The sequence below is a fragment of the Saprolegnia parasitica genome (genome assembly GCF_000151545.1).
Source record: "Saprolegnia parasitica CBS 223.65 unplaced genomic scaffold supercont2.2, whole genome shotgun sequence".
NCBI lineage: Eukaryota > Oomycota > Saprolegniomycetes > Saprolegniales > Saprolegniaceae > Saprolegnia > Saprolegnia parasitica.
In genome coordinates, this window is record NW_012156396.1 from 975,732 (window position 1) to 1,002,385 (window position 26,654).

The following is a 26,654-nucleotide window of genomic DNA, read 5'->3' on the forward strand; positions in this document are numbered from 1 at the left end:
AAGCTCTGGGAGTGGACCGTCGCCCGCGACGACGCACTCTACACGGCAGGTAGACGCCTCCTTTGCTCGTGGGAACCGTCAGATAATATGCTGCACGGTGAACGTAGCCGTTGCGACCGAAGACGTCCAGACGTGCGTGCGCTTCAACACGTACGACATCCGCGAGATCGTGACCAACGGCGCGCAGCGCGTCATCTTTTGGAACTGGGTGCACCACCAGCTCCAGTTCTACTCGCCCCCGCTGTCGCAAAAGGACTTTAAGCAAGCGATTGGCGCGTTCACGCAGTCGATCTTCGTCCCGGACTCGTCCCAAGCCATCACAGCGACCGAAGACGGCGATCTCATTCTGTGGGACTCGTCGCTCGTCAAGTCCGGTGACGTCCTCGTGCACGCCGACAAGAAGGCTGTCAAGATCGTGCGCATGACGGGGCTCGATGCGCACAAGCCCGTCGCGATCCGGTACCTCACCGACATGGACGGGTACCTTGTGGTGGGCGCCGCCGACGGCGCGGTTCGCTTCTACGACTTTGACTTTCGCCTCGTCGCGTGGTTTGAAGACCTCTGTGCCGGGCCCGTCAACTCCGTCTCGTTTGCCAACACGGAGACGGCCACGGAGTCGGTGCCAACCGATGCGTTCCGCGTGCCCGAATTCATTGTCGCCACTTCGAGTACGGATGTGCGGCGCGTTTTCGTGTGTGTTTTGAAATGACATAGATGCGTTCATCCTGGGCATCACGCCGTCGATCCACGAAGAGTTTGACGTCGAGAAGCGCCGAGGCACGCTGCTCATGCAGGGCATTGCCGCCGAGATCCGCGGCCTCGCGACGCATCCGAGTGCGACCGAAGTCGCGATCAGCTGCGCGTCCGGCGTCTTGCAGCTCTGGGACTACGTCTCGAAGCGGCTGCTCATGGTGCGCCACTTTGACGAAGACAAGTTTCGGCCGCAGACGCTCGCGTACGACCCGCTCGGCCGGTACATGCTCGTGGGGTTTGCCAACGGCGCGATCAAGCTCCTGCATGTGAGCACACTCGCCGACTTGCACATGCTGCGGCACTCCAAGGTACGAGTGTACCTTTTGAAACACGGTCATCCATCGGCGTGGCGCAGAGTGCGATCCTCGACATCAAAGTGGCGCCCGACAGCTCGTTCATTGCAGCGATTGACGCGGACAACTATGTGCTCCTTTGGCGCAACAAGGGTATGGAAGCCGAAGAGATTAGCCCCACGATGGACCCGACGGACCAGTGGGTGTACATTGGTCGCTGTCGGTCGCACGCCAAGCCCATCACGGGCCTCGAGTTTGGCCTCTCGGACCAACAAGCGCTGCTCGTCACGGTCGGCGAGGACCGCATGCTCGTCGAGTACAGTCTCTCGCGCTCGAGCGTCCTCGACGGCATCGTGCTCACGGCGCCGCCTCAAAAGATTGAGCAGTCGGCCGTCCCCACGGCGTGCTTTTGGCACCCGGACATGCCGGGCGTGCACGAAGATCTGATTGTGATTGCGAACGACGAGTACAAGTTCAAGGGCTGGAACGCCAACAACAAGACGTGTCGTCGGACGACGCTCAACCCGACGTACGGCGGCCCGCTCAACCGGATCCTGCCGATTCCGGTTGCAAAGACCAAGAGTGAGCGCTACTGCGCCTACAGCACCCACGACAAGGTACCATCAGCCTTTAAGTTCGTAGGCCTGATGAAATGCGGCGAAGGTCGTCGGCGTGATCAAGCTGCCGCTCGATGGCAATCCGCACAAGTCGATGGGACTCATTGCACACGCCGGGCACATCTCGAACGTCGCCATGACGTGCGACGGCCGGTACTTGATCACGGCTGGCGGCAAAGATTTGATCCTCAACATGTGGGAAGTGACGCCGTCGGCGCTCGATGCCATGGAGGCTGCCGGTGGCGTCGGCGTCGAGCCGTTCGGGTCGCTCATCGAAGGCGGCTTGCACGGCGCGTTTTACAATGAAATTGTCGACTACTTTTACTTTGCGCAGCTGCGCACGCAGGGCGAAGCGTCGACCGCTGCGCGCAACATCACGCAAGAGATTCCGCTGGCCGAGATCCCGCACGTCATGCGCGCGCTCGGGTACTACCCGACGGAGCTCGAGATTCAAAACATGTGCAGCGAAGTCAAGTACTCGCGCTTCACCGAGACGACCAAGACCGTCGACGCGATCGGACTCGTCGACTTTGTCAAGCTCTACGTCAACCACCGCCCTGTCTTTGGCATCGGCAAGGCGCACATTGAGGCAGCGTTTGCGACCATTGGCCAGAAGCGAAGCCCGAGCCTCAAGTGGCCCGACCTCAAGCACAAGCTGCTGACGCTCGTAGCCGCATCGCGCATCATCATCGAGGTCTGAGCGAGCGTGTAGGGCGAAAAAATGACCGAAGACGAGCTTAACGCGTGCTTGAGCGCCCTCGTCGGCGACGACGTCGAGCACTGGGACGCGATGACGACGTTCACGTCATCGACCTTTGCCGACTCGGTCCTTGGCTTTGAAGACTACGATGCGTTTGCGACGGCGTCCGAAATCATGTAGTCGCAGACTCGGGTTGGTTGCATCGCTTGTATGTAAATACAGAATCTCTTCTTTCGTCCATGACAACAGACAGTACTGTTGGCAAGCGACCAACACCATTCGTAGAGCACTGCGATCTGTGCAGCTTCCGTGAACGACTGCCCGTGTCAGTCTCAATCGTCTCTCGAGAGTACTATCACGCACCAAGCGCACGCAGCCGTCTTGTTGCCGATGCAGGTTCTTTCCGCAACAATTCGATTCACATGTGCATGCTCGAGGTCGACGATTTGATGGCTCCGGTGTCTTGGTAACCCCCAGCTTCGAGCACTTGCGGTGACTATCGAGTCAAAGTTGACTACATCTTAATAATGACACGACGAACGGAGGGTACTTGAGGACGACGAGCCGCAGAACGGTCCTGGATTGTTCTGGCGTTCCTTGTTGAGGCGTCGTTGATGGCGGCATCGCAAGCGCTGTCGACATAACGATCGGCGGCGACTCTGCCGCGAGTGTGGACGCGTGACCTGTGAGGAGATCGTCCGATGGGTTGGCGGTCCCGCTATCTGATCGTGAGGCTATTCAAGCACGCAATTCACCGGGGTTTCGAGCAATGACGTTTCACCTCAAGCTTCCGGGTGCTTCGTTGCACAGCAGGTTCCGCCCGTGGCTTTGACGGCCCTCATATACAGTCGCCATCGCCGTATGACAGTATCAAGTTTGTGGGGTGTTATCGACGTATGATGTTGATATATTGCATATGTATCAAGTTGCTTTAGTTGCCCTTGTAGTATGTCGCGTTGGTGTAGACCACAAACGCGTGCTCGGCCGCGCAGTACGGAAACACGGGCGGGTTCGCGTTCGCGCTGCTTGGGTTGAAAACCAACTTGCCCGTGTCGATCGAGACGTAGATCGCGAGGAAACTCGAGATGAGCGCGATAAGGATCGCAAAGATCTTCTCGTAGAGCGGCAGCGTCCCGTAGAACGTCTTGACGTAGAAGACGAGCGGCAAAATCATGCAGCAGAGCGCCGTCGACGACGCACCGACAAAGCTCTGGAGGTCGATGAACTTGTCCTTCATGAGCACCGACGCAATGACGGCGAGGACAACCATGACCGTGCGCAGAATCGCCACGCGCATGTAGGCGTTCCCGCGCTTGTAGTCGCCTTCGATCTCCGCGAGGTCTTCGTCGCGCTGACTCATCATGGCCGCGCGCACCGACGTCGGCTGGTTCTTATCGCCTTGCAGCTCTGGCGTCTCGACCGTGCTGAACACGTGGTCGTGGAGCGCAAACGAGTCCTTGTGCAATCCGAGCACGAGGCGCTCGGCGGTGAAGAACGCGGGGAAGAAGATGATACCGAACGCAATCGTGATGTGCATCTGCATGAAGAGGAAGGCGAGGACAATGCCGCCGCGCGACGCGTTAAAGCCGAGCGATGTTCCTGCGATGGCAAAGAGGAGGTTGCCAGGAATCTGACAGCCCGTCATGACGTAGCCTGTGACCGAAATGATGAGGAAGAGCACGGAAATGATCGAGAGCGTAACGATAATGCACCGGGGCATGCGCGCCGGGTCCGAGTGCTCGCGCTGGAGCGCCGGAATGACAATGCCGGCGCCGTAGGCAAGCGAGAGGTTCCCAAAAACAGACGCGACGCCTTCGAACGTGACATCCGGCGGGAACGTGGTCGCGGTCTTGGGCGACAAGCTGTCGACGAGCAGGTAGAGTGCAATCGCATCGGCGGCGAGCGTGCCGATGGCGCCGGCGGCAGCGGCGGCCGCGCCTTCCTTGAGCGTCGGGATGAGGCAGACGGGCAAGAGGCTCAGGCCCATGAGGCAGATCCACACGTCTTGGCCGTACGAGTTGGGGAAGAGGATCGCGAGGAGGATGCCGCCGAGGACGAGGAACACCATGGGAATCATGACGCAGACGAGGAGGTGCGAGATGACGGCTGCCCAGCGCCCGAAGCTGCCCATGCACCACTCGCCCATGTCACCAAAGGTCTTGACGTTCTTGGGCGCTTGCAAAAGCACCTTGCTCATGCAGACGGACGCGTAGATGTTGGCGACCGCCATGAAGACCAGCGCGACAGTCGCCCACGCAGGACCCGCGCGCGCATAGTTGGCTGGCATGCCCAGCGTGCCGATGCCATAGACGCAGCAGAAGAGACTGTAGCAGATCTTGATGTCTTCTTTCGTGAGGAAGACCATGGTGCAAATTGCAGAATGAAGTAGTTTTTGGATCGCAAGAACCCGCGAAGAATAGAGGCTTGCATCGCGAGGACGTCTTCTTTTCGAACAACTTGCGCAGAAGAAAAGCAACGCGACGACCAGCGAGAACCTGCAATGTCCCATGCGTCGATCTATAGCGAAAGGACACGCACCTTGCAGTGACCTGCATGAGCGCGAATACAAGTCCGATAGAAAGACGGCAGCAGCACCGAAACGGTGGCGCGATCCTAATGTTGAGTACCGGTACGCACTTGTTCTTTTTACACGTTTTGTTTGTCAACTCTTGGAGCTTTAACGCAATGCACACGTGATTGATGGATATTTGCTACGACGGTGGGCGCGATCCTTGTCCTTAAACCGACGTGCCGGACGACGGCGCCGTCGAGACCGTCGATGTCGAGACGACCTCGGGCTCGGGCTCCATCTGCGCAATGCGCTTGTACTGGTTCATCCACATGCGGCGGCGGACAAAGTGGGTGCGCCCCATCTCCTTGCGCCACGGACCCTTGCACGTGGTCGCGTAGAGCCACCCGTTCATGTCGCCGTGCACAACGTCGTAGCTCCACTGTCCGCACGGCTTGTAGCCCTCGGGGCACGGCGGCAGCGCGTCCTTGAAGGTCGGACCGCCCTGCTTCGTGTCGGGGCAGTACCACGCAGGCCGATCCCCGAGGGTCTCGGCGAGGTAGGTCTTGGACCACGAGTTGCTGGTCGAGAGCCAGCGCTCCAGTTCCCACACTTCCTGCGTCAACGACGACGCAGCCGCCCACTCGGTCAAAAAGCAAATGGACATATACAGCTTGGAGGCGACCTATGAACCGGAATAAGATCTGATGGACCATATTTCAGAGGCCGTACGCCTTGGTTCGCATAGCACTCGGGTACATTGAGGTCGTACGCTTGAATCTTTGCCTCGTCGATGGTCGTCGCGCCGCTCCACTGCGTCATGTCCAGCTCGATCGAGCCAAGGAGGTCGTCGGCGCTGAGCGCGTCAAAGTCCATGACACGGATGATGAGCGTCTTGTGCGTCGCGAGGTCCGACTCGGTCACGACAAACTCATACTCCTCGTGCTTCCACGTCGGGTTGAGGTTCTCATCGACGACCGGCGACCGCCGGCGCTGGCGGCCAAACTGGAGACTCACGTACGGATCGCTGAGGCCGCCGCCGCCGAGCGACGAGTCGGCGGCCGCGAGGTCCTCGGCGCGGTCGAGGCGGATGCGGATGAGGCGCGACGGTTCTTTCGCGGCGCCGTGCTTCTTGCGCTTGACCTTCTCAATGTGCTTTTCGGCGGCGCCGATGCAGTGCTCGCACGACGACGCAACGATCCCCATCTTGGTCCTCTTCTCGTTTCTTGGCCAAATGCAAACTGGCAGGTGCGTCGCTGATTGGCTCGATCCCGGCAACCCCATCAGCGTTGAAGTGGACGCCATGCTCGCGTTGAGGGAGTTGCCCACAATCCCACGCAGTGTCTCATAGAAAGGTCGAATCCATCCTGCCCGTTCTTGAACCGAGATTCATTTGCGGGCGTCGTTTGCAGGGAGTGTCCCTCTGGAGGACTGACATGGGAGTGGTTGCAGCACTCTGTTGCATGGATGCGACGCGGATGAAGATGCCGAGGAGGATGGTCGAGATGAAGGTCGAGATGCAGGTGGATGGTTATATAGGTTAATGATACTAGCTACGCGGAGAGTCCTTCTTTAAAACTGAAAGTCGTCGCGCTTGTACGCGTTGATCCAGCGGCGGCGGCGTACAATGTGCAGCATGTTGGGCACCTCGTACCATGGACCGTCAAACGTCGGGCCGTAAATCCATCCGTCCTTGTCGCCAATGTGCTTGACGTAGTGCCACGTGTTGATGGGCTCGTAGCGCGGCGGGATCGTCGGAATCACGTCCTCAAACTTGGTCGACGATTCGCTGCCATCGCTCGAGCTCCACTCCTTCGGGTCGGTCTCGGTCAAGTTGGCCTTGGCCCACGTGCGGCGCACGCGGCTCCAGCGCTCGTTCTCCCAGACCTCAAAGTCGAGCAAGGCGACGGCCTCGACTGGCGTCAACAGCGCGATCGACATGAACACGTGCGGCGACACGTGCTGCTTCTGAAGGCTCTCGACGACGTTGACCGCGTAGGACTTGATGCTGTCTTCTTCCTTCTTGAGGCCCTTCTCGACGGTCGAGAGCGGGATGTCGATGACGCCGAGGAGGTCGTCGGGGCGAAAGTTGTCGTCGTCCCAGACTTCGACGCGCAGAATGCCACTCGTGTCGTTGACGCGGAACTGGAACGTCTCGTTGGACCAGATCGGGTTGAGGTTGGACGCGATGCAGGGCGTGCGGTACGTCTGGTCGTTGAGGATGAAGACGAGGTACGGGTCTGACTTGCCGCCCGTGATGGCCATGTCGGCGACCGGGAGGTCCATCGCCTTGTGGAGCTGCACCTTGAGGATGGACGACATGGAAATGGGAAAAAGAAAAATGAACGAAATCGCCGGCCACCTCGCTGAGAAACTGGCAGCCAATCCAAATGCGAGAACGACCATGTGGGCCATTCCGATTGGCACACGATCGGCGGCTTGATAGATATTTGGAAGCGACAGCAAGCGGCACGAAAGCTCCTTGACGCTGCTCTAGCGTGAACATTGCTGATACGAACAGTGCACGAGACGAGTGCAGTGAGCACAAGAGTAAGAACTCGTTGGAGCTCGTCGCTGCGGGCCAAGAATCTAGTGTTGCCAGCAGCTTCGCCATTGAACGCGATTGTGTTGCGGGTTGTTATCGCCACAACGAGAGCAATACAACCGCTGTTCGATGCGCACCCCGTCGCAAGGTCTGCTTTCGGTTATCGTCGATCGAGAAGAGACAAAGAAATCCTTCCAGCTGGCTCAAACGAGTCAACAAGAGTAATCTAGAGCGGTCGATGCATCGATGCGTCGGTCGAGGATGAGCTGCTGAAAATGACAATCAAGTGTCCAAGTTGATATTTTATTGAATCTATACCGGTACATGACCAGCACCGCAAAAAATATCACGCGTTGGGACCCTGCTACCACGTACTGTATGCGACGCTACCTCCTCAATGCTCGGACGTGTTGTCTTCGTTGTCATTGGCGTCGTCGTCGTGAGCTGTCAATAGGGTGTGGCGCACCAGGCCCGCTGTGATTGGTCCCCGCTGCGGCAGACTTCGTTGTCAGCACCCAATCACAGAGCTGCTTTGCCGATCCAGACGGCGCGAGAGAGCATGCCCTGTCCCGACCCTGAGGCATTCTCGAACGATGCGCGCGCCGTGTCTCCTCGTATGGCTCTCCACCGTGGCCGCTACGTTGCATGAGCCGTGGTCGACAACGGTGTCGTCCGAGGCCGGCCGCCTTCTCGAGGCCGCCCACGCCCTACGGTACCTCACAGCAGTGGCTCCTTCCGCTCACACAATCACTAGGGGCGTGGACCAACACAATGCGACCGCATTGTACACGCAAGTCACTGTCATGGGCGACGCGGCAGCGACAAGCGAAGCCCTCTACGCATTGGGGGACCTCGCGTTTCCGAGCGCTGACGCTCACAGTTTGTTCCAACAAAGTGCTGCTCTTGGACACGCGCAGGCGCAGCACGCGCTCGCCCTCCTTGCCGCAGTTGACGCCAAGCCGTCGCTTGCTACTGCAGTGGTATACGATACGTTTGCCGCGGCTAGTGGCGACTCGCGAGCGGCCCAAACACTCGGATATCGCGCTCTGTACGGTTTGGGCACACCCCTCTCGTGCGCGACGGCCTTGCAATACTACAAGCAGCGAGCCGCGACCGTCGTTACTGACGGCGCTACCATGGTTGCCGGCCAGTGGCGCAAGCCGATATCCCTCGCCGATGATGAGAACCGAGATCCTATCCTCGATCAGTACAAGCTTACGTACGTGGCAGCGTCCGCGATCAGCAGCAAAGACGGCAAGGTGCTCTTCCGCGCCGCCAAGCATCTACTGCAGCGCGGCCCCACCGACTTTCGTCTGGTTCGGCACTGGCTCGTGCTTGCTCTCGCGTTTGGCGAGACGCCAGCGGCAGCGTACCTCGGCCACTTGCACGCCTTTGGCTGGGGCGGTCCTATCCATCACGCCAAGGCGCTTGCCGCATACTCAATCGCGAAGGATGTCAAGGGCGGCGAAGCGCTTCTCGGGCTTGGCCTTCTCTACTTGTATGGCCACGGTGTGGCCCAGAACACGGACGTGGCGCTCGAGCACTTTGACAAGGCAGCGCTTCAGGGCCACGCCGAAGCCATGTACTACGTCGCCCGTATTCTCACAGCCAAGAAGCAGCTCAGCCTTGCCGCTCGGTACTACGAAGCCGCGTCCAAGTCGGGCCATGCCCTCGGCATGCACGCGTACGCTGGTATCATCGAGAAGACGTCGGTCCACCCGTTTCCACGCACGTGTGCGCTTGCTGTCAACCTCTACAAGCGCGTGAGCGAAGCTAGCGTCCACCCGTGGCTCGACCGCGCCCATGCGGCCTTTCACCGTGGCGACTATGCTACCTCGTTCCTCCTTTACCGTCTCGTGGCCGAAGAAGGGTACACAGTAGCGCTTGAAAATGCACTCTGGCTTGTCCAAGAAGGCTACGTCATCGCCTCTGGTACTCTGCACTTCACGAGCTCGCAGCAGTCTCATGCTTCTTAGATGATGTGCGCCACCGGCTCGTCAAAGTCGCCGCCGCCCAGGGCAGCGGGCTCGGGAAGCTCCTGCAAGCCGATGCATGGTTGAAGACTGGCGATTATAAGCGCACGCTCGCGGCCTACGCGTCTCTTGTAACCACCCCGGCGCTGTCGTACAAGCACCGTGCGCCGGCCTACTATAGCCTGGGCTACATGCACGAGATGGGCCTCGGTGTGCAGCGTAGCCGCGCGCAAGCGCTCGAGTACTATCGTCAGTCCATCGCCGTCGAACGACGCGTGACGCTGCCCATCGAGCTCTGGACGTGGAAGTGGAAGCTGCTCGATCTTCTCGGATGGGCCTGAGATGACCTTTGCCAATGAATGTGAAAAACGTAATTCGCACGCGGCAATACACCTGTGAAAAATTGAAAAAACACGTGATTCGTATGCAAGCGACTGCGTTTTGTGCCAATCAACGCAACAGGTTCGCAGCAGTCAGCTTGCGTTTTGCAGTCGCTTCCAACACCAAGACCACGGGACCACGCGGCTTTCTCTGGTGCAATAATACTAATACGGTGGTGCCCGCGTCCCATCATTCATTCTGAGCCTGAGCCCCTGGCGCGAACAGCAACGACGACGAATGATGAAAGAATAAAGCTGGCAAGCCGCAAGTATTATACGGTATGTAATCAGCTTAGTCCTTGCGAGCTTTTGGCATAATCACTTTCGGCTTGGGCTTCCACTAGTCGTACACTAGGCGGATCGGAAAAATCAATGGCGGGTCCTAACCAAGGTGCTTCGTTTCTTTTAGCGCAAAGTACTTTGGTAGTACTTTAGTATACGACGTGAGGATACTGGGCGGTTTACGCGATTGCTGCGGTCACGTAGCGACCGTCGGATTGCGTTTGCGAGGTCAAATTCGAGCGAAGTCGGCGTCGAAGAAGCCCGTGCGACGCGTGAAAAACACAATTGCCACAAAACCCACACGGACGAGCCGGCGATTCTCACCATAGTAATCTTTTTTGGTCGTCTTGGATGCAGTACGACGGGGCGAGCTCGTGTCGCCACTGCCTCGACGAGCCCGCGGCCGCGTCGGCCATGTCATCGACCTTCTTCATGGCCTCGTGTCTCTTCCTCTTTGGCTTCCTCTGCTCGTCCATCCACACCAAGTCGACTGCGGCGACGACCACCGACACACAGCTCTCGCCGTTCATGCGGCCACGACGCCGGCCGCTCGCGCCCGATACCCGCGCCCTTATGCCCACAGCCGATGCAATCGAAAAGCAATATGGGGCCTTTGCACACGTCCCGCTCACGGTACGTGGATCATTTCTAGACAAGGTCGTCAGGCTCTGTGTAGGTCATCCACGAGGTGCTCTTATTCCTCGATGCCCGCGACCTCGTGCCCTGCACGATGCTCAACACGACGTGGCGCCACACGCTCTGCGACTCCGACACGCTGCTGTGGTCGCAAGTGTTTCGCCGCGATTTTCTCGAGGACGGGAAGCGCTTCCACGCGCCGTGCGGGCTCTCATGGCACGAGTACTACTTCCAGCACCGCCTCAACCGCCCGATTGAGCGCATGAAGCTGCTCGTGGGCCGGCAGTGCGTTGCCGTCGAAGGGCACGTGTACGACGTCACCGACTTTCTGTACGAACACCCTGGCGGCCACCGCGTCATCGCGGACGTCCTTGGCACCGACGCCACGTCCGTGTGGCTCGAATTCGAGCACTCGGTGGGCGCCCAGCGCGCCATGGATGCGCTCCGCGTTCCCGACAACATATGCCCGGCGTTCCCGCTTAAAGGCAACCTCGAGCGCATCGCAGACCGGCGGCACGGCTTCTTCCAGCGCTGGCTGCGCAAGGTCGTGCCATCGATCCGGCAACCAATTAACAGCCAGTAGTAACAAGTGCGATTTGAAAGTCAACCTCTTACACCCTTGAAACACCACACGTTGTTGTCTTCGTTCATCATAGCTCCTCGCGCCTTATAGGTTGACCTCGGACGTCTCTTGCAGGATGTTGATGATCGACGTCGTCGTGCTCACGACAAAGGCGATGGCCCCGAACGCCAGCGCGAGCCACGGCAATATGCAGTCGTGCCAGCGACTGTAGCTCTCCAGCGGCACGCCGAGCTTGAGGTGACACGCCGCAGGCAGAACGAACGCAAGGGCCACCGCGCTAAACGACCCAGTCAAGCTCGTAATGTCGCCGAGATGCGGGTCCACGAGCGCAATGAGCACGGTCGCCGCGAGGAGACTCATCGTGAAGAAGACGTGCCAGCGCAGCGAGAACGCCGCGATGCGCGCGTGGCAAGGCCGCAGCGAGACAACTTGTCCTTTTTCTTGCTCGACGAAAAGCGACGCCGCGTCGTTGTCCTTGTGGTCGAGAAGGATCTGGAGCGTGTAGCGCGCGACCATAAACTAGCATCACATCGCCGTGTCCGTGCTCATATGGATGGTTCGCTGTACCTCTTGGGGGTACGTGAGCACCATCGAGAGGACCGTAATGACGCGGCACACTTGGATCACGTGGTCTCTAAGAAGGTGGTTCTAAGATGCATGAAGTACTCGTAGTGGGTCGTGTACGAGGTGTCGGTAAAGTTGACGAAGATGTCGCTGCGCGTGTGCTTGAGGAACATGAGGTACCCGGGCACGCCAAAGAGCACGATGAGCACGAACGAGGCGCCGACGCTCCACTTGGCGACCTTGCGAAAGTGCGCGGGCGACTTGTCGAGCATCGTGTTGTACACAAGGTACGTCTGGTGCTGGCAGACGTAGGCAAACGCAATCGTGCCGATCGCAGGAAAGATCTTGCGGTGCACGGCAATGTAGTCGTAGAAGACGCCGCTGTCGTCGACAAACGGAAGGCGGTCGGCCTCCGTGATGCACTTGTACACGAGACACCCGGCGCAGATGACCATGCCCGCGATCGAGAGCCCCGAGCATTTCGCGAGACTCGCAAAGTCGCGCTGTAGACAGAGCGGTAGGAGAAGCAGCAGCGCCTAGCACCATCGTCCATCAATACGACCTCGAGACGCGGTGATGGAGCGTCGTACAATGGCCATCACGGAGAGATCTCGGTCCGTCAAGATGCGGAGCCACGTTGGTGCGGACGCCGACAGAACGGGATGGCCGTGCTGGAACGGCAAATGCAGCACGTGACCTAGCACCGCGTGACGCACCGAGTAACATGGACGCGTACCGATGAGCGGCGGCACCGTGTCGCCAACGACCGTCAAGTACGAGCAGTTGGCGCCAAACGAAAAGGTAAACTGGAAAAAGCAGACCACGAGATAGCCTCGCGGCCCGAACGCAGCCTTGGCCAGATTCTCGTACGTGTCAACGTTGTAGACGTCGCCGAGGCGCACGATGACGTTCATCGAGTACATGGTGAGCGCCGCGCCGAGGAGGAGGAGGCATAGCACGGGCGCAAAGCCGCCGTCGGCCATCGCATGTGGAATCGCAATGACCCCCGCGCCCACGATCGAGTTGGTCAAGTTCATCGCGACGCCCCACGTACCGCTCGCCTGGTGGACGGCGACCGCCGGCGGCGGGCCGCCCACGTTGTCGTCGATCTCGGCCGCGTAGAGCACCGCCGTGCCATGCAGGATCGGCTGGCTCTGGGCCCTCCGCGACTTGCGGCCCATGCGGGAAATACGAAGATTACCCAAGATATAGTACACCGATGGCCGTTACGCCCGCCGTTTCGAATCCGCGTTCTCGCGTGTCGTGCTGCCACGTCATGGACGCGGCTACCACCCGTCTGTACGAGACGATATACAACCAACACGCTAGGAGTCATCATCTGAATACAACAATGGGGGATTAAGGGTTGTTGAGATCAGGGAGGTCGTCGCCGCGCTCCCACTGCGCCAGCTGGTGCTCGTGGCTTTGGATGCGCTGGCTGATGTTGGCCAATTCTTGGGCAGCAAAGTCGGCCATAAAGCCTGAGATGTCGGCGTCCGCCTGCCAGACGAGCCACTTGATGTCCATACGGTTGGCCTCGTGGTGCTTCTTCCAGTACGCTTCGCTTGACTCGTCGTACACTGTGTGGTGTCGCTTGATCAACTTTTTCTCTTCAGTGTCTTTGCGGCGACGGTCCTTTGTTGCCTCGTTCGCCTCGTTCGCCTCCTTCGCTGTCGCAGACGACTCGACTGCTTCGCGCGGTTTGTGGTCGTCGTCTCGACGCCGCGTTGGCTCGGGCGCCTTTGTATCGGAGGCCGAGCCATGGTGGCGCGGGCGAGGCTCGGTGTGGCTCTTCTCTACGTCGTGATCTTTGGACGGGGCCTCGCGACTTGGGCGCCGCGCTGGGCTTCGGCGGCGGTCGTCGCGCCGTGGACTCGCTTGTCGCTCAGAGCGTGGATGGCTCTCATGCGCATGCGGCTCGGCTGCACGGGGTGGGCGGGACGCCGATCGTGGCTTGAAGCTCGGTCCGCGTTGCGATGCCGCGGACTTGAGATTGGGCGTTCTTCCTGTCGCCGAGAATTTGTCGACTCGTATCGTTGCTCGGAGCGGCGTACATCTCGACTTCGCGTTTCTCGCGATGGCTCGTCGTTGCGGGAATACTCCCGGCGCGTGTCATGACCCCGCCGGTCGTCACGGTCCCGGGAGCTTCGTCTCGGACCTGCATATCGACCGCTGTACGCATCGCGATTGCCCTCCTGCCGCGGCCTTCGGTCGAAATGGTCGTCCTGGTACCGGCCACGGTCTGACCGGCCGCGCGATCGATCGCGGGATCGGTCACGGCCCGAAGCTGGGCGTGGCGACGATAAGCGGTCCCGGCGGCCACTGCGCGATGCGTACGAATGCTCCCGCCGATCGTCTGCCCGCAAAGATCCTACGGAGCGCCATGAGCCTTCCTGCAAGCGACCCGCGACCGGTACCTCGGCCGTCCATTTCCGCTTTCGTGCTGCCGCCAGCTGGGCGGTTTACGCATAAAACTTGTATTATCCGGATATTGCAAGGAGATCGCAACACTCACAATCTAGACAAATCTCAGTGCCAGAGCTTATAGGGCCGACGTCGCTGCGTGGGTCGCGGCAAAGGAATCGAAGCGGCGCTTCATGGCCGTGAAGGGCACCATCGGGGTTGTCTCGCCCGTGAAGGTGACTGTGTCGTCTTCAAAGCGCACCAGCACGAAATGCTCGTTTGTCGATGTGTTCTCGTAGATCTCCATCGCGAGAATGGCACCGTAGTTGGGAATGACGTTGCCAATCTGCAGCCCCAACGCGCACACGAGAGCGACAAGCGTGTTATCGTGAGCGGATATGATGGTCAATCGGTGGTCAATGTCCTTCTGTGCACACACAGTTGGGTCAGAATCAACACAACACGGTTCCAGGAACGAGCTGCAGTACCTCGACGATGCTTTCGAGGTGCGCTTGGATCTCGGCGAGGCCGCGCACAAACCCGCGCTGTGCTTGCTTCGGGTCGTTGTAGAGAAGATGCCACTCCCACGCGTTGTGGTCGCACGCCGCGTCGTAGAGAGCGTCGTGCAGACCGTCGGGCACGGGTAGTCCATGGGCTTTGCGACACACGAGCATGTCGCGCACTAGCGCCAAGCTCAAAGATATAGGACCTTGGCGGGTCGAAGAACGTACCGACAGTCCAATGCAGCGCTTGGTCGTCGGGGATCGCAAGCAGCGCCTTCATCTCGGCTTCCAGCGCTTCGTATCCTGGACGTGTGGCGTGCGCGACCGCGTTGGCGTGGAGGCCAAAGGCCTTGTACTCGAGGCCAGAATGGATCGGCGTCAGAAACTGCGGCGCCATCGTGTGCACTTGGAAGCGCGGCGCGTCCGGAAAGAGACCGCGCACGACGGATTGCGCCGAACGAATCGTGCGCGTGATGTTGGTCGAGACGATGTACACGTCGTGGGGCTCGGCGTCACCGAGAAAGTGGTCGTAGCGCTCGCGGAGCGCCTGGCCACGACGCATCATGCCTTCCATTCCGCGGCGCGTGAGCTGTCCGAGCGGCGAGACGCCCCGTGCTTAGGCTCGTCTTCTGTGTGAACGGTCGCCGCGGCGTCCAAGGTGGCAATGTCCTCGGGCGTCAAGAGCTGCGACGCCCAGTATGCGCGCTCGGTCTCGTCGATGCACAGCTTGGACGACACATGCGAAGAGATGGGCGCGCGGTCGCCGTGGCGATGCATGACCACGACGTGGCGCAAAGCCAGCGAGTCGGGAACATCGGCCATCGTCGTCGACGTCGTCGACCTTCGTTGACAACTGCAACCTCGGAACATCAAATGCGTTCACACACTATTATCCCTGGCTACTTCAAAAATCGAAATAGTGTACAATGTACGTGGCAGCACCACCACGCTGCGATGCTTTCAAGTCAGCGACGTGTCCTGCGCTAACGTTATAAAGGATGAATGGAAAATATTTCCAGGGCAACGCTAGACTCTTCAACCATACCACCGGGTATTTTAGCCTCATAGATTCTTAAAGTTGCAAACTTGCCACCTCTACTATTCGTACTGGTAGTACGCATACTAGTACAAAAGCGTCAGAACCAACAACGTACTTGGACGCTTCCACTTTGTCGGTAGCTCATGATGTGATTTCTCAACGCCCAAGCGACGTTTCATCCGCCAGATCAAGCGAACATCGATACTCAATGGACCGATCCGAGGCGCGGATGGTATCACAAAGTGATCTGATTGGCATTTTAAAACCGAGTCGGATCTTATCTTCTGCCGGTCAAGTCGCCAAAATGGCCTGTACGAGCCGTGAAGCGACGCAAGCAACCGACGAGCGCATCCAGCGGCTTGTACGTAGCCGCACGATCCAAAAGGCAAGTCGCGACCGCAAGAAGAAGAGGTATTTAGCGACAACGGCGACCGTCGAGACCCTCCGCGACGAAGTCGCGCTGCTTCAAGTTCGCGTGGCAAGCCTCGTGCGGCGCTTGCCCCTTACCCACGTGCTCTGTGTTCAGCCCAATTTTGACGGAGGGCCCACACTCAAGATTGCTCGCCAGTATGTGACGCTCTTCAAGCACGTACGTACCTGCAACGTCGTCGCGCACCAATACAAGCTAGGGCTACAACGACACGAAGCGCAAGCAAAGCGCAAAGCAGCTCGCATTTCTTACAAGTGTTGCCGCTGCCAATGTTCGCTACAACGGTGGCATTGGCATTCAGAGCATACTGGGCAACTGGCTGCGCTACACGTTGACGTTCTCGTCCGTACGACCGCCGCTTCATGGTGCACCAGCAGTCTCATGCGCGTAGATGGCTATCGAAATGCGAGACTGCGCAATCCTCAAGACCGACGACGGTCCGCTCGTCAAAGGCGTCGTCAAGACGTATCTCAAAATCAGTCGAAGCTCCCTTAGCACCATATTTCCACACTGCCCCGACCACCTCAAGCCGCAGCTGGTATTACTACTTGACACACCGAGCGCGCGCGTGATGCGTGGGTAGATTGGCCAGGTCATGACGTTGTACGCGACCATGCACTGGAGCTTTGACGAAACGGACCGCCTGATTGCGCTCGACGGCGATGGCGACTTTGTCTCGGGCCTTCTGCCGATCTTGAAGGACATGGAAGCGGTCGCCGCCGTCCTCAACATGGCAGCCTTTTACGGCCCCGAGTCGGCCATCCTGTAAGTCCGACATGAATAACATCAAAAAGGCTGTCGACTGCAGAGACGCGAAGCACAGGCCACCGTCCGCGACACGTCTAACAGAATGCCGAGACGTTATTGTTCCGATTCTTGTGTGCAATTATTGCACATGGCTTTGTAAAACGCACACCAGACGCCACCAAAAGAGTTTTGAAGCTCTATTGGGGCGCGGGGCTCAAGTCGACCCGCGCCACGTCGCTTCGATCGAGCACGACAGCCTCGCCGAGGCTTGCTGCTACCTTGGCTTGCTCGGCAAGGGCCTGTAGGCGCTGATACTCGGCGCGCTGCGCCGCTACCTTCTCTTCGGCGCGCTTCTCGTCGGCTGTCTTCATCTGGTTTTTAAGATGATGTTCCAAATCAGGTCGCCGACAAACGTTGGCAGCCAGACCGTGTCCGTGTACTACACGGGGCCTCGTCGTTGCCAGTCCACGTGTCCATCGACACATACCTTGATGAGACTTTGTACGCACTGCGCATGTCCGCGCACGGTCGCCCATTCGAGCGAATTCAAGTTCGCCTACTCTCGCATTGGTTGCGTCCGTGGGGTGGGAGCATACGTCGTAGTCGGCGATAAGGAGGTCCTTGAGATCCCCCGCTTGAAGGAGTAAAATGGCGGCTTGGGCGTGGCCCGCATAGCACGCCAAGTGTCTACACGCAGCGTACTCGCCTCCCTCGAACACTGTATGACCTACAGTGGAATGCTCCCATTCTACGACACAATGAGGAGCTCTCGTCGCGGGCCAAGGCGGAATCGTACGTCGTCTTTACTGTAGACGCTGGCGCCGTGGGCCAAGAGTAAAGCCACCGCGTCGGTCGATCCCCCTTTCGCCGCCCTAAGAGACAGCGTGCAGCGACATCTTGCCTTGACCGTGCTACCAATGCAGCGGCGTTTGGTGCATCTACAATATAGCACGAGTCGAGTATCGAGGAGAGTAGTGGAACGTCGCACCATCCATGGGTCGGCTGTCGTGTCGACTGCGATGCCTTCAACGCGCACGAGGTGCTGTAGCCGCAGCATGTTGCCTTGGAGCGCCGACCAAAAGATGTCGCTGCACACTACGCATCGCTTCGTATGCACGACGGTGGCGCGACGCGCGTACCAACTTCGGACGTGGCGCAGACGTAGTTGTCGAACGGTGTGTGCACGCGGCGCGGCGCCGTGAAGATGCGCACCTGGATCGGCGCCTTGCGCCGCATCGCGCGCAGCTTCTTGAGGCTCAGCGCCACCACTGCGCGCTCGTGCTGAAAGTAGCCGGGCTTGACGGGCACCACATCCCGCTTGGACTTGACCTTGTTACGCTTCTCTTGCTACGCAATGTCGTCAATATCAACTTGAAACATGGGCAGTACGACCCGACGCGCCGCGGCGGACGGCGTTGGAGGTAGCTCGGCGCTGACAGGAGGTGCAGTGTCGACGGCAATACTCATCGGCGGGCTGCCGCTTGGTGCGGCCGGTAGCTCGAGCGCGCTGGCTTCCAATGTGAGCATGTCGCCGGGCGCCTCGTCGTCGCCTTCGGGCAGCGGATCCAAGGACGGATCAAACTCATCGCCCGTGGTGACACCAACGTGGTCCTCGTCGTCTGTGCTGAGGAGACCGGCGTCGCTCTACAGGCCTCGGTCACGCCACGCCGTGTCCAGGCATGAGCTGTACAGAGAAGGGATCGTCATCGTCGCCCGTGGCGGTGGCTGCGACGCCGTCATCTTCGCCGGCTTCCTCGCTGCTCGGGGCGCTCTACGCCTTGCAGCTCGTATTACATGCCAATTCGACAGCGCCTTACGTTGTCATCCTCGCCACCGCTGGGCGGCCGCGCCGCTTCAAGATCCATGAATCCACACTAGTGACAAACTTGATAGATTGAAGATTTACACGACACGTCTCTAACTGCAACACAACTCTATTTGCACGCCTTTTGGTTCTTCGAGTCGCAGAGCACGGCGCGGTCGACCGAGATCGTCTGCTGGTACGGGTTGTAGCGCGCGTGGAACGGCTTCTTCATGTCTTCGCAGAACTCGCGCATGCGCTCCTTGGCGTCCGTGAGGCTCTCGGCGACGTAGTAGATCGGCTGGTACGTCGTGATCGGGTACTTTTGCTTGGCCGCCTGGTACGGGTCCCACGGGCGGTACTCGGGGAAGACGTCCTCGCCACCGGCCGGCCGCGTCGGCGAGCACGAGTACTCGAGCTCGCCAAAGCTCGAGAGAAGACCGGCGCCGTACGCCTTCTTCTCGCCGTGCTGCATGCACACGCCAAACTCGACCGAGAACCAGTAGCACGTCGCGAGGCGCTCAATCTCCTCGTCCGAGGCACCGAGCGACGCAAGACCAATCTCGTGGGAAAAGTCGGCAAAGGCCGGGTCCGCAAACATGGGCGCGTGGCCCATGAGCTCGTGGCAGATGTCGGGCTCGGGCGTGTAGAGCGGCATCGTGTGGTGGCGGAGGTACTGCGTCGAGAAGAAGACGCGGAACGCAAGGCCGTTCAGAAAGTCGCGCGACGAGAGGAGACCGGTGACCGGACGCAGCGTGAAGCCCGTGCACTCCTTGAGAAAGTTGGAAATGTCTTGGGCTTGGGGAATGTTGTCGACCGCGTACCCGCAGTTGGTCTCGAGGAGCGGGAGGATGTACTTGAACTCGTCGCACGCGTACTTGCCCCAGAGGTCCTGCATGCGCTCGTACACAAGGCCCCACGTCTTGATCTCGTCCGGCGTGTACTTGATGCGCGGGATCTCTTGGCCTTGGCGAAAGTTGAGCGCGACTTCCGTGAGCTGGTCGCGACGGGCGCGGTACACCTTGTCGTTGAAGCCCGGGTGGTCGCACTCGAGCTCATCGCCGGCGTCCAGCGTCTGCGCCACCGACATGTCCAAGTCGGCAATCTTGCGCGGGAACCACGGCACTAGAAGGTAAAATATATCGTGAGCGGCCATGTTCAGGCCGCATCATGGAGACGTACCCTTCTTTTCGTTGAGGATCATCATGCTCTTGCAGTGGCGCTTGAGGTCTTCAAGGAGCGCGTCGACGCCTTCGTCGCCCGGACGCCCGTCAAAGTCGATGAAGAACGAGTAGTCGGGCGACGTGCCCTTGGTCGGGCGCGATTCGATGCGCGTCATGTTGATGTCACGCTTCCAGAAGAACTTGAGCACGTCTTGGAGCGAGCCCGGGTTGTCGTCGACCTCGAGCATGAGCGACGTCTTGGGCTTGTTGACGTGCGTCGTCGTCGCCGGGGTCGCGGTCGCAAAGTGGCGGCCAAGCAGGGCCATGGCCGGCGCCTGCTGGCGCGAGGTCATCGCGCGGGGCAGCGCGGTCAGGGCGGTCATGCGCGCGGGCTGGCGGGCCATGAGGCGGGCGGCCTTGGTCACCGTCTTGCGGAACATCCTGGCGAAATGAAAACTGACCGGCGCTATCTTGTGGTCCCAACCGCTGCAAAAATAAGGTTGGCACGGTCGGGCCCTACAACCAGGTCTCAAACAAGGACATTCCAAGGTCACTTCGGTTGTTTTCGGATGTTTACAAGTCGGCGTGCTGGTGATATACATTGAATTTGTATGCGGCCCTGTTTCCGGAGCGTTTTCCGGAAGGAAATTTGTGCGTGGCACCAGCTGGCGCGCATTGGGACTTGAACTTGCTGGAATGCGCGCTACCATTGGCATGGAGCGCTCGTGTCCCACCCAGCCGACGTCCTTGCCTTGCGTCAGCGTGCGCGGCCATTTAATTGTATAGGATATACTATCGACACGCGTACTCCAGTCACACATGGGTGTCGCGCGCGTTGAGAGGCTCTCGGCCGTCGCTCAAGCGGGTGCGGGATGCTGAGCGAAGTCCGAGCCACGTGGCAGGCGCGACCACGAATAAAAGCCACGGCTGCTTGTGGTGGCCAGGAACCACTGAATTTTCCAATGGCGTACAAACACCCGTGCGTGTCTTTGCAGGTCTTTTGGCCCGTCGAGCCCAACGCGACTGCGGGGCGGGCACCAAGGCCGAGGCCACGCAAGTTCAAGCGCAAAGGTATCTTTTCGGAATTCCATTTGATCTTGCATCCACTCTGCAGTGACAAGGGGCACTGTTTACAAATGCCTCGGCGATTGCATTTGTAAACGGCAATGTTTACAAATAGCTCGTGGCGGGCCCGAGAGAGATGAATGACCGGCTTGGGCCACAGCCCGCATGCGCGATGCACGCTGTGGGCCTCGGGCCGTGGCGCCACCGTTCTGAGAAGACGACCGCGTCACATGCATTCATTGCAGCTTCTCCTAGTCTGCAGCGAGGCTCTCAGGCCATGCCGCGAAAACAGCGCACCTCTTGTATGATCGAGTTGACGCATGTGCAGCTTGTTAGCTCGCATCTACACAGTGTGTTGAGTTGCGTCGGGCGTCGGGTGGCTCGGAAGCTGCGCTAGCCGCTCCCGCATCGCTTGGAAGGCGTCGGGTAAAATAGGGCCAAGCTACGAATGTTAGACGCCTATCAGTTCTGAACGTGGTACTTTCTCGCTTTACAAAGCCGAGACCGAGCTGGCACCGGCGCATATTGTCGGGTCCTGGTAGTAGCACGTCGAGGAGCGCGGCGTCGTGCTGCGGAATACGCTCGATGACCGTGCCCACGAGAAGAAGCCCGTGCTCTCGAAGCGTAGGTGCGCAAGACGCGTCGGCCACGTAGACGTAGACAAGATCGTTGCGCTACGCTCTTGTCGTTCAACAGCCAACGGAGGTGGGCGCGTGAACCTGGGCAAACCAGCCACGTGGGGGCGGCGCGACGATGCACTCTTGTGGCAGCAAGGCCGTCATGGCCATCCAGACGTCCTTCTCGATGCTGTCGCCTTGTACGTGCACGAGAGCCATGTCGTCGTCCAGCGACTCGACAATGGTCCCGAGATACCACACGTGAAGCCACCGCTTGAGGACGAGCATCAATCGCTGATCCTGAGCGGTCGCCAACGGTCAACCCAATCAGCGACCAGCATATCCAATCCATAGCCAATCACAACGTCGCATTCGAGATTGCACTTGCTCGAAATCGAAGCTTCACTTGCCAAGGCAACGATGGAGGCAAGCACGCCCATCGAGATGCTCGACGACGACGCGACGCTGCTGTCGACGCCCAAAGCGGCGCGAACGTGGGGCGGCCTCAAGATCACCCAGTTCCGGTCGCGCCGCGCGTCGACGCCCGAGCCCCACCCGAGTGCAACTGCGCCGACGACGGCGTATCACGTCAAGGACTGCAAGCCCGACGTCGTTGCGCTTCTGCGCCGGGCGCTGGACGAAAAGGACGCGGTCTTGGCTATGCAAGCCGTGACCACGCACCCGAAGCTCGTGGCCTCTCCGCTCCAGGTCCACCCAACTTGTCGTGCTGCATCGCATGACATTTCGGTAGGACGATACCGTGCTGTTGCACCATCTCTGCCAGTGGCCTCACATCGAGGCAACGCTCGAGCTCCTGCAGCACTGCGTGCACGAGTACCCGGAAGGCGTTGCCTACATGGACAAGGTGCCCACGTCGCACGTCATTCGCTTACACGTTGCGTAGCGCGGTCGGACGCCATTGCACTACCTCTGCATGAACGGTTCCGTGACGGTGCGGGCGATCCAAGTGCTCGTCGTTGCGTTTCCCGTGTCGGCGGCCATGTGCGACAAAGCGTCGTGCCTGCCAGTGCACTATCTGTGCTTGAACTCGAGCCAAACCATCGATATGACCATGATGCTGCACAACTACGAGACCTTCTCGCTGCGCAATCACGTAGGGCATCACGAGGATGCTTGGGTGACCCTCACGTCCTTCCAGGATGGCCGCACGCCGCTGCACTGCGTTCTCTCGCGGCCCGACTGCGAGTTTGAACTCTGCGCGACCGTGCTGTCGCTCGCGCCCGAGACCACGTCCGTCGTCGACAGCGTACCCGCATGTACTAACTAACTAATTGGCTGAACGTATGATGCAATAGATGGGACGCACCATTTTACACATGGTCGCGGCGCACCCGACGCACATCGAGAGCCAACTACTCCAGTTGCTCTTGTCGCTGGACGTGACCGCCGCGCAGCACAGCGACATGGTCCTCTATTTTCGCCAGACTTCAATGTATCAACTCGAGATATCGTAGCATGGCCAGCTGCCGCTGCACCGGGCGGTCGCCAACCCCAACGTGAACGTGGCGGCGCTGCGCCAGCTCTTGCACGCGTTTCCTGGAGCCGTCGATGTTGTGGACGGCGTATGGTCGACGTGGCGTGTCTGCACATTGAGTGTTGCTGTCTCGTAGCATGGACAGTCGCCGCTGCATCTCTTGTGCGGCAACGAGGCGCTCGCGATGGACCTTCTCCTCGACTACGCAGCCGTGGCGACGACGCTGCCGACGAGCTTACTTTGGCTCGACGACGTAGGAAGAAACATGTTGCAGTAGCATATGTGATGGCGTAGGAGGCGTCGACAAGCCTGCACATTGCGTGCATGAACCCGTCGAGCTCGCCCGAGATGATCCGCGTCATCTACGATCTGCAACCGGACGCAGCGACCGCGCTCGACAAGGCACGTGCCTCGCACTACCTCGTTATGTGACGCATCGCCGTCTAGTAGTATGAGTGCACGCCGTTCCATTATGCGTGCAGCCATCCGAGTATCTCGGTCGACCTCGTGTGGCTCTTCCTCGACCACGCTCGCGCACTCACAAGTGTTGTCGACCACGTAATCGCTTCCGCTTTTTCTTGTATCGATGTTGATGCACATGTGTAGCGCGGCAAGACACCGCTGCACTACCTCGCAGCGAATCGCCACGTCTCCGTCGACATGATCAGCATCGTCTTTGACGCAGACCCGTCGGCGTCCCAAGTCACCGACCACGTACCGACGCCTCGCGCCAGCAACACGTGTCTTGTAAATCGGGCGTAGGCCATGAAGCTGCCCGTGCACTATCTCATTGAGAACCCTTCGATCCCTTCCGCGCACGCCTACCGCCTCCTCGCTGGCGGCGCATCGTACCGTCAGCGCTACCGCATCCATGACCGCGCCGTGACCGAGTTTGCAACGACTTCGTTTGCCCACGGCCCTCATGGCGCGCCCGACGTCTTGTTTTCTGCCATCGACGAGGCCATCGATGGCAGTGACGACGTGCGTCTGCAGTATTGCTCGTCGAGCGCCATTCACCGCCATTTGATTGCACTCTACACGGCGCTCCAGGCGACACCAGTACGAAATACACTCGTTGGCGTATCCCAACGCTGGCGTAGGCACCGGACGGCGTCGCAGTGCCAGCCCTTCGCGACACGTTTGAAAACGCGCGTCGCCGCATCCGCCTCCCATCGTACGGCCCACTGTACGCAGGTGCTCTTCAAACACACGGGGTAGGGGTGCGTCCATGACCCTCGAATTCGGGCTCGTCACGCTGACCCCTCGCGCCGCCGTGGCGGAGAGCAGCGCGGTGGACCCGCGCCGGCTGCTCGTGTCCATGGCAGCGGTGCTTTTGCACTGGCACGACGTGGCGCAGGTCGTGCACGGCAACATTGTACGACACGCGATACGCTCGTGTTAGTGTTCTGACTTGCTGGCTAGTGTCCGGCGACGGTGGTGCACAGCCATATCGACGACGCGCACATGCTGTACCCGGCGCCACCCAGCGTCCGCATCGGCCAAGCCATGGCCACGTGGCTCGTCTTTCCGACGCAGAATGCGCTGTACTGTGCGCCCGAGATGGCAGCCGCCTACCTCCGGGGCGAGACGCCCATGCCAACGCCCGCGACCGACATGTGGCAGCTGGGCTGCACCATGTACGAACGACTCGAATCCGAGTCGAGAGGAAAAACTATGGACGTGCTAGCTACCACGTGGCCACGGGCACGACGCTTCTGGAAGCGATCGCGCCCCACGCCGCGCTGTGTACGCCCGACCAAGTGTACCACCTGCTCTTGTCCATCAACGAGAGCGTGCTCGAGCGAGTGGTGCAGCGCATCGGATGCCACGATGTCCAGCGACTGGTCAAGCACCTCTTGGAGATCTCGCCTTCTGCGCGGTGGACGGCTCGTGGATTGGTCGTACGACGCATATCTTGATGTGCAGAGCCACGAACGAGGCACGAGCTGTAGGAAGCGACGGCGAGAGTCGCCGAGGTTGCTCTGCCACCGAATGAACCGGGCGAGGTAGGATGCGACGCTCCGTCATGCATGCATGCGGGACTGTGTAGGCCAGAGCAGATGCACCCGAGCCCCTCGACCCAGCTGTGCTGCTCGTGCAACGCCTTCGCGACGACGTTCAAGTGCAAACGCACGCGACGCTCGAAGCCAAGACACGTCTCCGCCGCGTCGAGCTCGTACGATAGACCGCATCGTATGATGCAAAATGACGCGGGCGGTAGGACCGGAATCACCTTCGCTTGCAGCTCTCGGAGCTCGTGGACCGACTGAATGCGATCTTGCTGGAGAAGGAAGAGGCAATCCAGCAGGTCGCGGTCATGACCAAGAAGCGCGCGTCGCTCACGCAGCAGCTCGACACGATGGCGCACATGCTCATCTCGGTCATGCCCCTCGCGCAAAAGGTTCGTCGTTTCAAACAAAAGTATCAAGATTGTATCAATCTTAGGTCTACGGAGCGATGGGCGACGATCTCCTCGCGCGGCTCATGTCCCATGCCGCCATGGGTACGCCGCCCGAGTCGGCCTTGTACGCGCTACCTGCCAGTACGTCGCTGAATCGAATGCTACGCGACCGCATCCGGGACACGATGCTCGCCCGTGGCTGCGTCGGGCAGTGGGCCAATGCACCGCCTCCTCTCGACAGCGACGCGTCGTCGTCGTTCTTCCAGCACGTTGATGATGACGCCAAGAGCATCGAGACCAACCCATAAAACGAGTCTCGTAATAGGATTACCTAGCGGGGAGCATCGCCGCGCGCGTCGCTTCAAACGTAAGGAAGAAAATGCAGCACCACGGCGCCTCGCGCAGCCAGTAGGGCACAAATCCCTTGTAAAACGCGCGCATGCCTTGCGTGCGAGCAATGCTCCGCGCGCAGTCGAGAACGCCGAGGGTTCGGCGGCGATCGGGCGGCTGGGACATGAGCGTCGTCTTGACCACGTCCAGACTAGCACGAGGAGGAGAAGATCGCCATCGAGCGAGATGCGCAAGAAACGTACGGGCTCGAGGCGAGCGCACCCGCGAAACCCGCGAGAAGACTCGCGCCCATGGTGGCCCCGAGGCCCGGCGTCGCGAGGCCAGACTCGATCAAGTATGTCTTGCTACAACACGGGCATCGACCACGTGGCAGAGGCAGAACGCGCTGCATACCACTGGTCGTACGTGCCAAACTCCATGCCGTTGACGATGAAGCAGCGCTGCATGTTGGGAACAACGCCCTACGACGACGAGGACATGGGTGTCGACGGTCGATGGAAAGAACTGTACGCGAAAGAAGCCCCGGACGCCTTCTTGTGCGAACAGCGCGCGCCCTGCATCCAACATGCCCGTGTACCGCGCGGAGCCATGGGACGTGCGGTCGGCCTGCGTCGTCGGTTCTCCAGACGAGACACGTACGCACAACATACCTGTAGCATGACCTTGACGACGTCGAGCCTACAGCACCGTTCAATTCAATCCTCGCGCTACCTAGTACATCGTACGGATTCGCTATGCTAATCCCGATCGCGCCAGCAATGCCGCCGGCCAAGATCTTATTGGCGAAGCCGCTCTGGGCAGGAT

General features: G+C 59.8%; 14 protein-coding genes across 14 annotated transcripts in view; 5 read left to right on the top strand and 9 right to left on the bottom strand.

The window, feature by feature from the left end:
• The window catches only part of SPRG_00953 (hypothetical protein), a gene marked incomplete at both ends in the record, with an annotated part of 3,799 nt that extends 1,256 nt beyond the window's left edge, over positions 1–2,543 (top strand). The window contains 6 exons of the mRNA XM_012339164.1: positions 4–49; positions 108–668; positions 715–1,061; positions 1,109–1,663; positions 1,710–2,330; positions 2,376–2,543. Coding sequence (XP_012194554.1) covers positions 4–49; positions 108–668; positions 715–1,061; positions 1,109–1,663; positions 1,710–2,330; positions 2,376–2,543 — 2,298 coding nt within the window. The remainder of the gene's footprint in view (positions 1–3; positions 50–107; positions 669–714; positions 1,062–1,108; positions 1,664–1,709; positions 2,331–2,375) is intronic.
• Positions 2,544–3,220: 677 nt separating this feature from the next.
• SPRG_00955 (hypothetical protein) lies at positions 3,221–4,734 on the bottom strand. The gene has a single exon (XM_012339165.1). It carries the CDS (start codon positions 4,726–4,728, stop codon positions 3,295–3,297), a length of 1,434 nt encoding a protein of 477 aa, XP_012194555.1. The 5' UTR covers positions 4,729–4,734; the 3' UTR covers positions 3,221–3,294.
• A 253-nt stretch (positions 4,735–4,987) lies between these two features.
• SPRG_00956 (hypothetical protein) lies at positions 4,988–6,123 on the bottom strand. The gene is made up of 2 exons (XM_012339166.1): positions 5,605–6,123; positions 4,988–5,557 (listed from the first exon to the last, which is right to left on the bottom strand). Exons 1-2 carry the CDS (start codon positions 6,076–6,078, stop codon positions 5,102–5,104), a joined length of 930 nt encoding a protein of 309 aa, XP_012194556.1. The 5' UTR covers positions 6,079–6,123; the 3' UTR covers positions 4,988–5,101.
• A 321-nt stretch (positions 6,124–6,444) lies between these two features.
• Positions 6,445–7,194, bottom strand: SPRG_00957 (hypothetical protein; the record flags this gene model as incomplete). Its single annotated transcript, XM_012339167.1, has 1 exon — positions 6,445–7,194. The coding sequence occupies one exon, from the start codon at positions 7,192–7,194 to the stop codon at positions 6,445–6,447; it is 750 nt and encodes a 249-aa protein (XP_012194557.1).
• An 816-nt stretch (positions 7,195–8,010) lies between these two features.
• SPRG_00958 (hypothetical protein) lies at positions 8,011–9,816 on the top strand (the record flags this gene model as incomplete). Its single annotated transcript, XM_012339168.1, has 3 exons — positions 8,011–8,129; positions 8,172–9,349; positions 9,394–9,816. 3 exons carry the CDS (start codon positions 8,011–8,013, stop codon positions 9,729–9,731), a joined length of 1,635 nt encoding a protein of 544 aa, XP_012194558.1. The 3' UTR covers positions 9,732–9,816.
• Positions 9,817–10,403: 587 nt separating this feature from the next.
• SPRG_00959 (hypothetical protein) lies at positions 10,404–11,349 on the top strand (the record flags this gene model as incomplete). Its single annotated transcript, XM_012339169.1, has 2 exons — positions 10,404–10,685; positions 10,729–11,349. 2 exons carry the CDS (start codon positions 10,404–10,406, stop codon positions 11,269–11,271), a joined length of 825 nt encoding a protein of 274 aa, XP_012194559.1. The 3' UTR covers positions 11,272–11,349.
• SPRG_00960 (hypothetical protein) lies at positions 11,303–13,019 on the bottom strand. The gene is made up of 5 exons (XM_012339170.1): positions 12,572–13,019; positions 12,426–12,532; positions 11,956–12,371; positions 11,839–11,905; positions 11,303–11,790 (listed from the first exon to the last, which is right to left on the bottom strand). The coding sequence occupies exons 1-5, from the start codon at positions 13,014–13,016 to the stop codon at positions 11,356–11,358; spliced, it is 1,470 nt and encodes a 489-aa protein (XP_012194560.1). The 5' UTR covers positions 13,017–13,019; the 3' UTR covers positions 11,303–11,355.
• Positions 13,020–13,159: 140 nt separating this feature from the next.
• Positions 13,160–14,220, bottom strand: SPRG_00961 (hypothetical protein; the record flags this gene model as incomplete). The annotated part of the gene is made up of 6 exons (XM_012339171.1): positions 13,160–13,614; positions 13,665–13,719; positions 13,764–13,841; positions 13,890–14,007; positions 14,068–14,157; positions 14,211–14,220. 6 exons carry the CDS (start codon positions 14,218–14,220, stop codon positions 13,195–13,197), a joined length of 771 nt encoding a protein of 256 aa, XP_012194561.1. The 3' UTR covers positions 13,160–13,194.
• A 45-nt stretch (positions 14,221–14,265) lies between these two features.
• On the bottom strand, positions 14,266–15,589 carry SPRG_00962 (hypothetical protein). The gene is made up of 3 exons (XM_012339172.1): positions 14,970–15,589; positions 14,727–14,920; positions 14,266–14,665 (listed from the first exon to the last, which is right to left on the bottom strand). Exons 1-3 carry the CDS (start codon positions 15,313–15,315, stop codon positions 14,378–14,380), a joined length of 828 nt encoding a protein of 275 aa, XP_012194562.1. The 5' UTR covers positions 15,316–15,589; the 3' UTR covers positions 14,266–14,377.
• A 493-nt stretch (positions 15,590–16,082) lies between these two features.
• Positions 16,083–17,083, top strand: SPRG_18953 (hypothetical protein; the record flags this gene model as incomplete). The annotated part of the gene is made up of 4 exons (XM_012339430.1): positions 16,083–16,369; positions 16,410–16,556; positions 16,602–16,748; positions 16,794–17,083. Coding segments are annotated over 4 exons (767 nt in total), but the record flags the coding sequence as incomplete, so codon positions are not given.
• On the bottom strand, positions 17,063–18,821 carry SPRG_00965 (hypothetical protein). The gene is made up of 12 exons (XM_012339173.1): positions 18,775–18,821; positions 18,648–18,728; positions 18,350–18,601; positions 18,097–18,304; positions 17,946–18,052; positions 17,873–17,895; positions 17,754–17,829; positions 17,689–17,705; positions 17,554–17,644; positions 17,445–17,513; positions 17,385–17,396; positions 17,063–17,328 (listed from the first exon to the last, which is right to left on the bottom strand). Exons 3-12 carry the CDS (start codon positions 18,482–18,484, stop codon positions 17,155–17,157), a joined length of 912 nt encoding a protein of 303 aa, XP_012194563.1. The 5' UTR covers positions 18,485–18,601; positions 18,648–18,728; positions 18,775–18,821; the 3' UTR covers positions 17,063–17,154.
• Positions 18,822–18,826: 5 nt separating this feature from the next.
• On the bottom strand, positions 18,827–20,398 carry SPRG_00966 (hypothetical protein). Its single transcript, XM_012339174.1, has 2 exons — positions 19,941–20,398; positions 18,827–19,883 (listed from the first exon to the last, which is right to left on the bottom strand). The coding sequence occupies exons 1-2, from the start codon at positions 20,359–20,361 to the stop codon at positions 18,892–18,894; spliced, it is 1,413 nt and encodes a 470-aa protein (XP_012194564.1). The 5' UTR covers positions 20,362–20,398; the 3' UTR covers positions 18,827–18,891.
• An 887-nt stretch (positions 20,399–21,285) lies between these two features.
• Positions 21,286–21,891, bottom strand: SPRG_00967 (hypothetical protein; the record flags this gene model as incomplete). The annotated part of the gene is made up of 3 exons (XM_012339175.1): positions 21,286–21,428; positions 21,481–21,660; positions 21,706–21,891. The coding sequence occupies 3 exons, from the start codon at positions 21,889–21,891 to the stop codon at positions 21,330–21,332; spliced, it is 465 nt and encodes a 154-aa protein (XP_012194565.1). The 3' UTR covers positions 21,286–21,329.
• Positions 21,892–22,018: 127 nt separating this feature from the next.
• Positions 22,019–25,868, top strand: SPRG_00968 (hypothetical protein). The gene is made up of 19 exons (XM_012339176.1): positions 22,019–22,311; positions 22,355–22,468; positions 22,508–22,717; positions 22,763–22,870; positions 22,920–23,030; positions 23,079–23,186; positions 23,235–23,351; positions 23,393–23,500; positions 23,549–23,656; positions 23,705–23,812; positions 23,861–24,157; positions 24,199–24,272; positions 24,317–24,473; positions 24,521–24,735; positions 24,786–24,999; positions 25,051–25,104; positions 25,149–25,274; positions 25,320–25,499; positions 25,544–25,868. The coding sequence occupies exons 1-19, from the start codon at positions 22,024–22,026 to the stop codon at positions 25,805–25,807; spliced, it is 2,961 nt and encodes a 986-aa protein (XP_012194566.1). The 5' UTR covers positions 22,019–22,023; the 3' UTR covers positions 25,808–25,868.
• The last annotated feature ends 786 nt before the right edge of the window (positions 25,869–26,654 follow it).